At 40.0% G+C, this 12,853-nt stretch overlaps 1 protein-coding gene across 2 annotated transcripts; it reads right to left on the bottom strand.

Annotated features, from left to right (window-relative positions):
* Positions 1-150: 150 nt before the first annotated feature.
* On the bottom strand, positions 151-10,005 carry LOC133638905 (TBC1 domain family member 10A-like). Of its 2 annotated transcripts, XM_062031938.1 has the most exons (10): positions 9,484-10,005; positions 7,479-7,578; positions 7,258-7,365; positions 6,468-6,574; positions 6,270-6,384; positions 6,117-6,182; positions 4,248-4,437; positions 4,025-4,179; positions 1,857-2,235; positions 151-1,745 (listed from the first exon to the last, which is right to left on the bottom strand). In XM_062031938.1, the coding sequence occupies exons 1-9, from the start codon at positions 9,663-9,665 to the stop codon at positions 1,861-1,863; spliced, it is 1,398 nt and encodes a 465-aa protein (XP_061887922.1). In that variant the 5' UTR covers positions 9,666-10,005; the 3' UTR covers positions 151-1,745; positions 1,857-1,860. The 2 variants fall into 2 exon arrangements, with proteins under 2 accessions (XP_061887922.1, XP_061887921.1); XM_062031937.1 differs by having other exon boundaries at positions 151-2,235.
* Positions 10,006-12,853: the final 2,848 nt, after the last annotated feature.

Below are 12,853 nucleotides of genomic sequence, written 5' to 3' on the forward strand. Positions count from 1 at the left end.
CGGCGGGCGAGGGAGGGCGGAGGATGAATGCTAACTAACACAGGGTGTCTTATTGGACTTTGGCCCTGTGTGTGCTTGTCCTTTTTTCTCTTAATTAGAGCAATTAAACAGAGTCATTGAACAAACCAGTCTGCAAAATCAAATCACTTAGCTATTTTCATTTATTAAATGTAAATATAAAACAGTTGCCTTTTTGTTGAACTCATTTACAAACCAAGCAGTGTGATAGAAAAATACTTTAGCATCCCAGCATCCTGTTATTGGATTGCACCAATTAGTGATGAGCATTATTACCGTTAGCATCAGGAGCAGCTCAGTGGCGCCATCTACACATGACACAAAGCACTACATCCTGAAATAGTGTTGATTGAGACACAGTCCAATACCCTCCACTGTTATTCCCTTCATAAAGTTTGTACAGAAAGCTTATCGATAAATCATGTTCATGGTTGATCCCATGATTGTAAGTACCGTATTTTTCGGACTATAAGTGGCAGTTTTTTTCATAGTGCGACATACTCAGGAGCGACTTATGTGTGAAATTATTAACACATTACCGCAAAATATCAAATAATATTATATAGCTCATTCACGTAAGAGACTAGACGTATAAGATTTCATGGGATTTAGCGATTAGGAGTGACAGATGGTTTGGTAAACGTATAGCATGTTTTATATGTTATAGTTATTTGAATGACTCTTACCATAATATGTTACGTTAAGATACCAGGCACGTTCTCAGTTGGTTATTTATGCCTCATATAACGTACACTTATTCAGCCTGTTGTTCACTATTCTTTATTTTAAATTGCCTTTCAAATGTCTATTCTTGGTGTTGGCTTTTATCAAATACATTTCCCCAAAAAATGCGACTTATACTCCAGTGCGACTTATATGTTTTTTTCCTTCTTTATTATGCATTTTCGGCCGGTGCGACTTATACTCCGGAGCGACTTATTGTCCGAAAAATACGGTATATATCGATTCCCCCCCCCCAAAAGTGCAATGTAAATATAATCGGAGTACGTGTACATTCGTTGGACTGCGTTTGTTTTCTAAACAGTAGAAATTCCCAGCAACACATTAAGTTAAACAGGATTGTGCTTGCGTGACAACAATGTGGTTTTCCAGTAACATCCTTAGACTTCATTGCATTTTTTGCTTCATTCCCACACATGGCTAAGCGTCTTTAAAATCTTTGGCTAACGGTAGCGCAAAAATGCTGCCGAGCACAAATACCTTCATGTATTAATGTCTGCTGGTGATGGAAGGTAGTGCATGGGAGCGTCGCCGGCCACAACATTAGGAGCAGTGTCAAAAGAGCATAGTTCAACATCTGTATTTGGTATGCTCTAATCCATATTATGTTTTGCCTTCAGATAGGATAGAATGTACTTTTGTATGTAGTGTGCAAGTACACTGTTTTACTTCTTTAGATTACAAACAAGTTGAGATTGAATCTGACTCCAAAGTCCTTACATTTGCCTTATTTAGAAACCAAAATGAGGCAACAATGGCAGGCATATTTGTCAGTATGACGCCTCTCTGACAGAGTCAATCAAATCTGATCATCGCTGTCTTCATTAAGGCAGTATCTTATTGAAATATCTACCTAATGATGTAGCCGGTGATTGCGTAACTCCATGTTTGTCTGCCGAGACATGATCACAGTCCATCAATAGTAGCAGTTGCAGGTCAGTAGTGGAAAAACCCGTGACTGCACTGCCCGTCAATGTCGCCACCTGCTGTTGTTCAAAGGGAATTACACATTTATAAACCAGCAGATGTGCCACTGTCCATGGCGGTAACGGACTGATAATCATGATCTTTGGCGCTCGTAAGATGAGCGTGCTCACCTGGCTACAGATGGGTGTCGTGCACCGCGCTGCCTATGCTCTCCCTGGACACTTGTGCTGGTGAGGGGAGCGGCGAGGGCTCAGCGAGACGCGAGGGAGGACCTTCTGTCTCCTGTGTCGGCAGAATAGTCCCCTTCCGCTTCTCCTTCTTGCCCTTCCTAGCGTTGTCCCTTTCGTCCTCCGGGGGGGGCTCCTCGACGATGGTGGGCCTCTGCCTCAGATCCTGTCTGCTTGGCGGCTCGGCGGCCATGACGGCCTTGGCGCCGTGCATCCTGGGAGGCGACGTGTAGCGGAGGTCGCCGTGGGAGTCCTTCCAGTGTCGCAGCTGTGCCAAGTGTTCTTTCTCGATGTCTTTCTCTGACACGGACAAGTCTAGGATCTGAATCGCACATAATGTCAATGAATGAATACCATGAATTGATTTACGTGGACCCCGACTTAAACAAGTTGAAAAACTTATTCGGGTGTTACCATTTAGTGGTCAATTGTACGGAATATGTACTGTACTGTGCAATCTACTAATAAAAGTTTCAATCAATCAATCAATAGTAGGGGTGTAACGGTACGTGTATTTGTATTGAACCGTTTCGGTACGGGGGTTCCGGTTCGGTTCGGAGGTGTACCGAACGAGTTTCCACACGGACATATTAAGTAGCGTAACGTACGTTGTGTAAACAATGCACACCGAGGCACAACACATGGCATGCTAGCAGCTAACAGGCTAGGATAGACTGACCATACGTCCTCTTTTCACCGGACATGTCCTCTTTTGCGGAGCTGTCAGGGCGGAGTTTCTTAAATGCCTCAAATGTCCGGTATTTTGAATTAGGGTTGCATGTATTTTCAATGTACGTTCAGGGTTAAGAAGGGGTTAAAAACAAAACAAATTGTGCGCGCAGCAGCATTGGTGAGGGAGGGGCAGAGACAGAGAGAGTGAGAGAGTTATGATAAACGCGCATGCGTCGCCAGGCTTTGCTTTTTATCCATAGATTTATCAGATTTAATTTTTTATTATCTATAGCAGGGGTGTCAAAAGTGTGCCCCGGAGGCCATTTGCGGCCCACAGCTAATGTTTGAAAGGCCCACGGCACATTCTAAAAATACTATTAAAATAAACAAAAACATAACAAAAGTGAAATAAAAAAGCTTAAAGGTTAAATGTAATTTAGAAAAAGTTGCAATGTTGACTAATAAAACAAAGCTGTTTTTTTTTCTTTCAAACTGTCATTGCTCAAAACTAGGGATGTCCGATAATGGTTTTTTTGCCGATATCCGATATTGTCCAACTCTTAATTACCGATACCGATATCAACCGATACCGATATATACAGTCGTGGAATTAACACATTATTATGCCTAATTTGGACAACCAGGTATGGTGAAGATACGGTCCTTTTTTAAAAATAATATAAAATAAAATAAGATAAATAAATTAAAAACATTTTCTTGAATAAAAAATAAAGTAAAACAATATAAAAACAGTTACATATAAACTAGTAATTAATGAAAATGAGTAAAATTAACTGTTAAAGGTTAGTACTATTAGTGGACCAGCAGCACATGCAATCATGTGGGCTTACGGACTGTATTCCTTGCAGACTGTATTGATATATATTGATATATAATGTAGTAACCAGAATATTAATAACAGAAAGAAACAACCCTTTTGTGTGAATGAGTGTAAATGGGGGAGGGAGTTTTTTTGGGTTGGTGCACTAATTGTAAGTGTATCTTGTGTTTTTTATGTTGATTTAATTTTTAAAAAAACAAAAAAAACAAAAAAAACCCGATACCGATAATAAAAAACCGATACCGATAATTTCCGATATTACATTTTAAAGCATTTATCGGCAGGCCGATATTATCGAACACTCAAAACATAATATTGAATCAAAATCAATGTTATTGTGAATTATTGACCTATCCAAGGTTCCGATTACTTCACATCAAATATTCCACTAAGAAAAATATTTTTGGTGGAAGATTTTGCAAATTTGGTAAATAAATAACCCAAAAATTTATATTTTGTTGTTTTCTTACTGTACCGAAAATGAACCGAACCGTGACCTCTAAACCGAGGTACGTACCGAACCGAATTTTTTGTGTACCGTTACACCCCTAATCAATAGGAAAGAATGATGCAAGCTGGAGTAAAAACAGCACCTCACCTCTTGCACCAGAAAGCTCTCTTGCATGTACTGCGGAGGTATGGCCCTAAGACGCTCCATTGTTTCATAGAGGCCTCGGCAGGCCTTCGCCTTCTCTTGGGATCCCAGCATGCGTTTGAGGAGAACCAGGCCCACTCGGAAGAGGATCTTCACTCCTGCGAGGAAGAAAGAGAGAGCTGACAACACGAAAAAGAAAGAATGTTGTTTGGTTTAAGCGTCTCGCCTTCACAGAGAAACATGTCCCAGACGCGGAGCACCGACACCCACGGCAGCGTGCGCGAGAAGGCGCACATGAACCACTCCGTCATGTACAAGATGGGCTCCAGCTTGTGCTGCTTGAGGTGACGGTGGGCCACGGGAGACGCACGCCGCAGCAGAGCGTACAGGATCTCTCCGTCCAGCTGGATGGCTTCCTGCAGGGAGGACAACACAAACCACAATCAGAGAGGTCTGATACATTTTTATTAGAGATGTCCGATAATGGCTTTTTTGCTGATATCCAATATTGTCCAACTCTTAATTACCGATTCCGATATCAACCGATACCGATATATACAGTCGTGGAATTAACACATTATTATGCCTAATTTTGTTTTGATGCATTAAACAATGTAACAAGGTTTTCCAAAATAAATCAACTCAAGTTATGGAAAAAAATACCAACATGGCACTGCCATATTTATTATTGAAGTCACAAAGTGCATTATTTTTTTTAACATGCCTCAAAACAGCAGCTTGGTGTGTATATTGTAGCGTCCCGGAAGAGTTAGTGCTGCAAGGGGTTCTGGGTATTTGTTCTGTTGTGTTTATGTTATGTTACGGTGCGGATTTTCTCCCGGTGATGTGTTTGTCATTCTTGTTTGGTGTGGGTTCACAGTGTGGCGCATATTTGTAACAGTGTTAAAGTTGTTTATACGACCACCCTCAGTGTGACCTGTATGGCTGTTGACCAAGTATGCCTGGCATTCACTTGTGTGTGTAAAAAGCCGTAGCATTATGTGACTGGGCCGGCACGCAAAGGCAGTGCCTTTAAGGTTTTTTGGCGCTCTGTACTTCCCCCTACGTCCGTGTACACAGCAGCGTTTTAACAAGTCATAAATTTTACTTTTTGAAACAGATACCGATACCGATAATTTCCGATATTACATTTTAAAGCATTTATCGACCGATAATATCGGCAGTCCGATATTATCGGACATCTCTAATTTAAAAGCTTTTGCGGGCCACATTAAATAACGCAGCGGGCCAGATCTGGCCCCCCGGGGCTTTGAAACTACATCCACAATAGCAAACATACTGTTAAATTAAAATCCGCTACACCTTCCTGATACCGAAGTACATGTCAAACTACTTCCTTAACGTAAATGACCGCCATAACCACAACACCAGGGGGAGCTCCACTAACCACGTTAAACCCGGATTCCGAACTAACAAAGGTCTTAACTCATTCTCTTTCTATGCCACATCAATGTGGAATGCGCTCCTAACAGGTATAAAAGAAAGGGCATCTCTATCCTCCTTCAAAACCGCAATAAAAGTTCACCTCCACCAGTTCACCTTCTTATGCCTTCTTATCTCTCTCTCTCTCTCTATGTCCACTACTTGCTGTCCATATCCTACCAAGTCAGACCTACACTGTTCCAATATTCATTTCTATGTTCTCAATTGTTGATGACTGATGATAACAACCAAACCTAACCCCCACACACACACACACACACACCCCGGATTGTAAATAATGTAAATAATTCAATGTGATTATCTTGTGTGATGACTGTATTATGATGATAGTATATATCTGATAGTATATATCTGTATCATGAATCAATTTAAGTGGACCCCGACTTAAACAAGTTGAAAAACTTATTCGGGTGTTACCATTTAGTGGTCAATTGTACGGAATATGTACTTCACTGTGCAACCTACTAATGAAAGTCTCAATCAATCAATCAAATACCTCTACAACAGTGTCAGTCATCATACTATATCATTAGACAGTGTACCTAATGATGTAAATAACAGACCTAAGTTGTGTGTATTCTCATTCTTTATCCATTTAAATGGGTTCAAAACAGCTGAGAGTGCATCTTACCAGCCCCGTGCTGTAGTACCCTGGAAGGTATTTCTCACAAATTTGTACAAGAACCCAGAAAGCATCCTATTGGAGACAGTGTGGTCATGTGAGCAAAGGGTTAACTTGAATGGCTTGTATGTGAGATCATTGACTTCACCATCAGGTGTTTACCTCTGCAGGCATGTGCATGAGGAGCACAGCGGCGACAGGGGCCTGAGCCTGACAGTAGCCCTCCTCGGGACGGTGCAGCGTGTACGCCTTAAGCACACGGAACAAGTCCTGCTGCCTGCATTTTTGGCCAAAACAGACTCAGATAAAATGCATCATGGACTAGATACTGCGCCACGCAGCCAGCCAATCAGGGCTCACCCGTGTCCTCCTCTAGCTGAGAACATTTCATGGAAGGGAAACTGTCGATGGAGGTCTCTCTCGATGATGTCCACCCATTTGGGGTCCCCTGGTTGGCTGTCCAGATCCTAAAAGGCACCATTGTGTTATAATTTGTAGCCTGATATGTAACATGTACAGTACAGGCCAAAAGTTTGGACACACCTTCTCATTCAATGTGTTGTCTTTATTTTCATGACTATTTACATTGTAGATTGTCACTGAAGGCATCAAAACTATGAATGAACACATGTGGAGTTATGTACTTCACAAAAAAAAGGTGAAATAACTGAAATCATGTTTTATATTCTAGTTTCTTCAAAATAGCCACCCTTTGCTCTCATTGCTGCTTTGCACACTCTTGGCATTCTCTCAACGAGCTTCAAGAGGTAGTCACCTGAAATGGTTTTCACTTCACTGGTGTCATAGTTTTGATGCCTTCAGTGACAATCTACAATGTAAATAGTCATGAAAATGAAGAAAACGCATTGAAATGAGAAGGTGTGTCCAAACTTTTAACCTGTACTGTACTGTACTGTGTGTTATTCACACAAATGACAGGTTTTGTATGAATAAAATGAATATAAAATAAAATATAAAATTAAATTTGTAGCAGATCTCCGTTTCTTAAAACAAAAACGTCTGTTAACTTTATTATTTTATATTTTAGCAGATGTCATATAAATCTTCAATTTTTTATTTTGCTTTATTTCAATATGCATTTTGATTCTAAATTCTGTCCTGCGTAAAAACAAAAAAAAGTGTTTCTGACCCGGAACTTGCCCCGGTTTTGCTCCTCTTTCACTTTGCCTCCTGTCAGGTAGAGCCAGGCCCGACCACGCAGCGAGGGAGGGATGCCCTTTTGACAGCGCTCTTTCACCTGATGACACAACCAAATAAAACACAATAAAAACAAACCTTGCACAACTTAAACAAGCCTCCCAGGTTGGTGAGCTTAGAAAAAAACCCAGGTTTCAATTTAAGGTTGTGGACCTTCTTGTGTTTCTTGGCCATCCACTTGTCCCAGTTGTTGAGCATGTCCAGCCATTTGGCCTCCCGCTGCCTTAGCACGTCAGTGGGGATTTCTTCAGCACTTTGGAGAGAAATTGTTATTTATTCTCTAATATATTGATTCTCAAACGTACGTGGGTTCCATCTTGTGGTATGCCAAAGATTTGATTCATTATTTAGATAGTGTTGTATTTTCCTTTATTCAAACTAGGGTTGTACGGTATAAAAACGGTACTATACTCCGTTTAAAAATTACCGGTTCCCCATTTTTCAAAAACATTTTTTTACAGGCATGATGGCGCGTCGTCATCACGTCATGACATTGCTGGTTTTACCAGCAGAGGAGCATGTTCGGCAGCGCACAATCACAGAGTACTTACAAGCAGACCCAGTGTGTAGACAGAAAAGGGAGAACGGACACATTTTGGATTAAAAAGTAAGGATAAAGGTGAAGTTATAACACTGAAACGCCCTCAGGAAGAGGTGCTTTAAGACATGGCTAGCTAGCTTGCAGCTAACATCCATCCGCAGTCGGCAGTGTTTTAGCTACTTCTAAATCACTAATCCTTGTTTCCATGGCAACAAATAAAGTGAGTTTCTTAGAAGCTCACCGGCGTCACAATGTAAACAAACGCCATGGGTGGATCTACACCTGACATCCACTGTAATGATATCAAGTACAGGTACGTCACAAAATCTTTTTTCTTTTACATTTATATTATATTCATAAACTCAGAATATGTCCCTGGACACACAAGAACTTAAAATTATGACCAATGTATCACTCTGTAACTACTTGGTATCGGATCGATACCTACATTTGTAGTATCATACAAAACTAATGTAAAGTATCCAAACAACAGAAGAATAAGTGATTATTACATTTTAACAGAAGTGTAGATAGAACATGTTAAAAAACGAAAATAAGCAGACATTAACAGTCAATGAACAAGTAGATTAATAATCCATTTTAACAGTTTGTCCTTCATAATTTTGACTAAATAAGAGAGTGATAAATGACACAATATGTTACTGCATACGTCAGCAGACTAAATAGGAGCCTTTGTTTGTTTACTTACTACTAAAAGACAAGTTGTCTAGTATGTTCCGATTAAATGCTTTAAAATGTAATATCGGAATTTATCGGTATCGTTTTGTTTTTTTATCTGTATCGTTTTTTTGTTTTTTTTATTAAATCAACATAAAAAACACAAGATACACTTACAATTAGTACACCAACCCAACAAACCTCCCTCCCCCATTTAAACTCATTCACACAAAAGGGTTGTTTCTTTCTGTTATTAATATTCTGGTTCCTACATTATATATCAATATATATCAATACAGTCTGCAAGGGATACAGTCCGTAAGCCCACATGATTGTGCGTGCTGCTGGTCCACTAATAGTACTAACCTTTAACAGTTAATTTTACTCATTTTCATTAATTACTAGTTTCTATGTAACTGTTTTTATATTGTTTTACTTTCTTTTTTATTCAAGAAAATGTTTTTAATTTATTTATCTTATTTTATTTTATGAATTTTTTTTAAACGGACCTTATCTTCACCATACCTGGTTGTCCAAATTAGGCATAATAATGTGTTAATTCATACTTGCCAACCCTCCCGTTTTCTCAAGGTTGGCAAGTATGTGTTGATTCCACGACTGTATATATCGGTATCGGTTGATATCGGTATCGGTAATTAAGAGTTGGGCAATATCAGAATATTGGCAAAAAGCCATTATCGGACATCCCTAATTGTGTGTTTTTTTTCCATATACAACAACCTACTGGATTCGATAAGAGAATCGATAAGGAATCGGTTCAATAAGAGGATTCGATAATTTAACAAACATCATCCCTACTAGAGACCTACCTAAACAAGGAAAACGTAAGAAAAAAAATCACCACAGTTGTTCGTCATTTTGTCTTCTATTAATCGTTCAGAAGCGATCATAATTGTCTGGGCGCATGAACACACTTACGAGAGTCCTGGGTACTGCTGGGCTCCTCCTGTGAAGCCGTACTTGTCCACCTCTTTCTCCCCGGATGTGCCATTCGCCTCCAGCGGCACAACATCACTGTGTCCACCTCCACCACCACCACCTGTCAGCTTGTCTGTGCTGCCCCGAATATCAACTCCATTGCCCGGCTCGCTTCTTGCCATTGAGCCAACATGGAGGACTAACTTAACAACTTCCCTGACCTGCTAGCTTAGCTAACATTCGTATAGCCTCCATTGGGCTCGCTCTTAAGCTAGGCTAAAACTAACGACGGTTGCATAAAAGTCACGCTGTCGGCCTCATAATAACATCTTTATAAAACATACAGAGCAAAAACGGACGCTAAAGTGCTAATGTAAGCTAAGCTAACGTACTAGCACGTCGCACACCTGTCAGCTGACTAGTTAAATCTCTGCTGCGGTCAGCAGGAAGTAAACAATCATGTCTGCTCTTTACTGCACTCTAGCGCTCGTATGCCGCACTCGCACATGGCGCAGCGGCGGTAAAACACTTTTTTAGTTGGCAGTTCTGGAAAACTGTCGTTTTCTTTTTTTTGTAAAAATATTGTTGGTTCTGTGCACAAACTAATGTTTAAGCATGACGTCAAGCTTTTATGTACTCGCTCGTTGTTGTGTAGTTAAAAAGAATCCACTTAACCCAGATGGCCGTGACTGCCCCTGGTGGTCAGTACGTGTAGTACAAAAACATGTAGCAATGGCGACTTCGCAGATAAACCATGCATTTTCAAACAAGTGGTTTAAATATGCTATATTCTCTTAAAATAATTTGAAAAAATACAAATGAATATTACGTTGTGGCTTGTGCAGCCCTTTGAGACACTCGTGATTTAGGACTATATAAGTAAACATTGATTGATTGATATGCAATACTCTCTTAAAATAATACAAAAATAAATATTACCTTTAAAAGTTGGCATGGTCAGAGGTATTCTTTTTTATCAATATGCTTGTTAGTATATACAGTATATCTGGGCAAATTAAGGCCCCGGGGCCACATGCGGCCCGCTAAGCGTTTCACTCTGGCCCGCCGGACATTCCCAAATCACTTTTTTACATCTTTAAGATGGAAAGTGTAGCTGCCATTGTGATATGCAGTGATGTTTTCAAATGACCGTAAGTCTTCAACTATAGAAAGTATTTCAATGGTTGGAATCTGCGCTTTTGCATGATATACTAGTTACTATGGTAATCTATACAAGTTACTTACTAGTTACTACATAGTTACCCCACTATGGACACTATTATGTTAGATCCACTATGGACTGGACTCTCACACTATTATGTTAGATCCACTATTGACGGGACTCTCACACTATTATGTTAGATCCACTATGGACTGGACTCTCACTATTATGTTAGATCCACTATGGACTGGACTTTCAAACTATTATGTTAGATCCACTATGGACTGGACTCTCACTATTATGTTAGATCCACTATGGACTGGACTTTCAAACTATTATGTTAGATCCACTATGGACTGGACTCCCACACTATTATGTTAGATCCACTTTGGAATGGACTCCCACACTATTATGTTAGATCCACCATGGACTGGACTCACACTATTATGTTAGATCCACTATGGACTGGACTCTCACACTATTATGTTAGATCCACTATGGACTGGACTCTCACACTATTATGCTAGATCCACCATGGACTGGACTCTCACTATTATGTTAGATCCACTATGGACTGGACTCACACTATTATGTTAGATCCACTATGGACTGGACTCTCACAATATTATGTTAGATCCACTATGGACTGGACTCACACTATTATGTTAGATCCACTATGGACTGGACTCTCACAATATTATGTTAGATCCACTATGGACTGGACTCTCACTATTATGTTAGATCCACTATGGACTGGACTCTCACACTATTATGTTAGATCCACTATGGACTGGACTCTCACTATTATGTTAGATCCACTATGGACTGGACTCTCACACTATTATGCTAGATCCACTATGGACTGGACTCTCACACTATTATGTTAGATCCGCTATGGACTGGACTCTCACTATTATGTTAGATCCACTATGGACTGGACTCTCACACTGTTATGTTAGATCCACTATGGACTGGACTCTCACACTATTATGTTAGATCCACTATGGACTGGACTCTCACACTATTATGTTAGAGCCACTATGGACTGGACTCTCACAATATTATGTTGTGGCTTGTGCAGCCCTTTGAGACACTTGTGATTTAGGGCTATATAAGTAAACATTGATTGATTGATATGCAATACTCTCTTAAAATAAAAAATATTACCTTTAAAAGTTGGCATGGTCAGAGGTATTAATTTTTTTTGCAATATGCTTATTAGTGTATACATTTAAGTCATTAACAAGCATTACAATCAGATTAATCACATTTTGGATTTTGAATGCACAAAACTTGGTAACAGTTTTATCTACGGTGCAGTTAGGGCAGACCTGGGCAAATTGAGGCCCGGGGGCCACATGCGGCCCGCAAAGCGTCTCGATCTGGCCCGCCGGACATTCCCAAATAACTTTTATAGATCTTTAAGATGGAAAGTGTAGCTGCCATTATGATGTGCAGTGATGTTTTTTAATGACCGTAAGTCTTCAACCATACAAAGTATTTCAATGGTTGCAATCTGCACTTTTGCATGAAACACTAGTTACTATGGTAATCTAATTAGTTACTATGGTAACCTAAGTCACAGCAGCTCAGACCAGGCACCAAGCAGTGTGGGTGGAGAGCGTTTCCACAGACTGTTTCCAGAGCGGCCAGCCTGAAATGCGGGTGTCAGGGACAGACGCGGAAGGAGATTTTTACAACTAAGTTCTAAAGCTTAGTGATGTCAGATTGTAGGTGTGTTTTTTACACCCTTCACGTTTATATTTCGCTGTTTTTGTTGCCTTTCGCTTGATTGTAAAATATGTCGATCGAGAGGGGGTGCGACGTTCATATTTGGTCAATATTCAGTGTTTTATCGATCATAGAAACATTTAAAATTCCATTCCGGTTTTTAAGGCGGCCTGTCCTAATGTTTTTATTATTCAATCAGACGTTATTGTGAGGTTTTGTATTAGTGTTCCTAAAAATAGATATACCGGCCCCCAGACACATTTTTTTCTCTATATTTGCCCCCACCGGGTCGAAATAATTGCCCAGGCCTGAGCTAGGGTGTATTTGAGAGTGAAATTTACCAGCAAGCACACCAGTCAGGAGCCTCCTCACTCATTTTGAACTGACAGATGCATTGATCTGATCACCGGCCATAAAGCGGTTAAGGTAAAATAAATTGCATGACAATCTAATTGTGTACATGATTAATGCAATGGT

Source organism: Entelurus aequoreus, linkage group LG21 (assembly GCF_033978785.1).
Source record: "Entelurus aequoreus isolate RoL-2023_Sb linkage group LG21, RoL_Eaeq_v1.1, whole genome shotgun sequence".
Classification (NCBI taxonomy): Eukaryota; Metazoa; Chordata; class Actinopteri; order Syngnathiformes; family Syngnathidae; genus Entelurus; species Entelurus aequoreus.

Coding starts and splice junctions, on each gene's coding strand:
- LOC133638905 (XM_062031938.1), bottom strand. CDS start 9,665: ATGGCAAGAAGCGAGCCGGGCAATGGAGTTGATATTCGGGGCAGCACA. Junction 7,366..7,478: donor TGGCCAAGAAACACAAGAAG/GTCCACAACCTT, acceptor TTGTGTCATCAG/GTGAAAGAGCGCTGTCAAAA. Junction 2,236..4,024: donor AGAGCTTTCTGGTGCAAGAG/GTGAGGTGCTGT, acceptor TGTGCGATTCAG/ATCCTAGACTTGTCCGTGTC.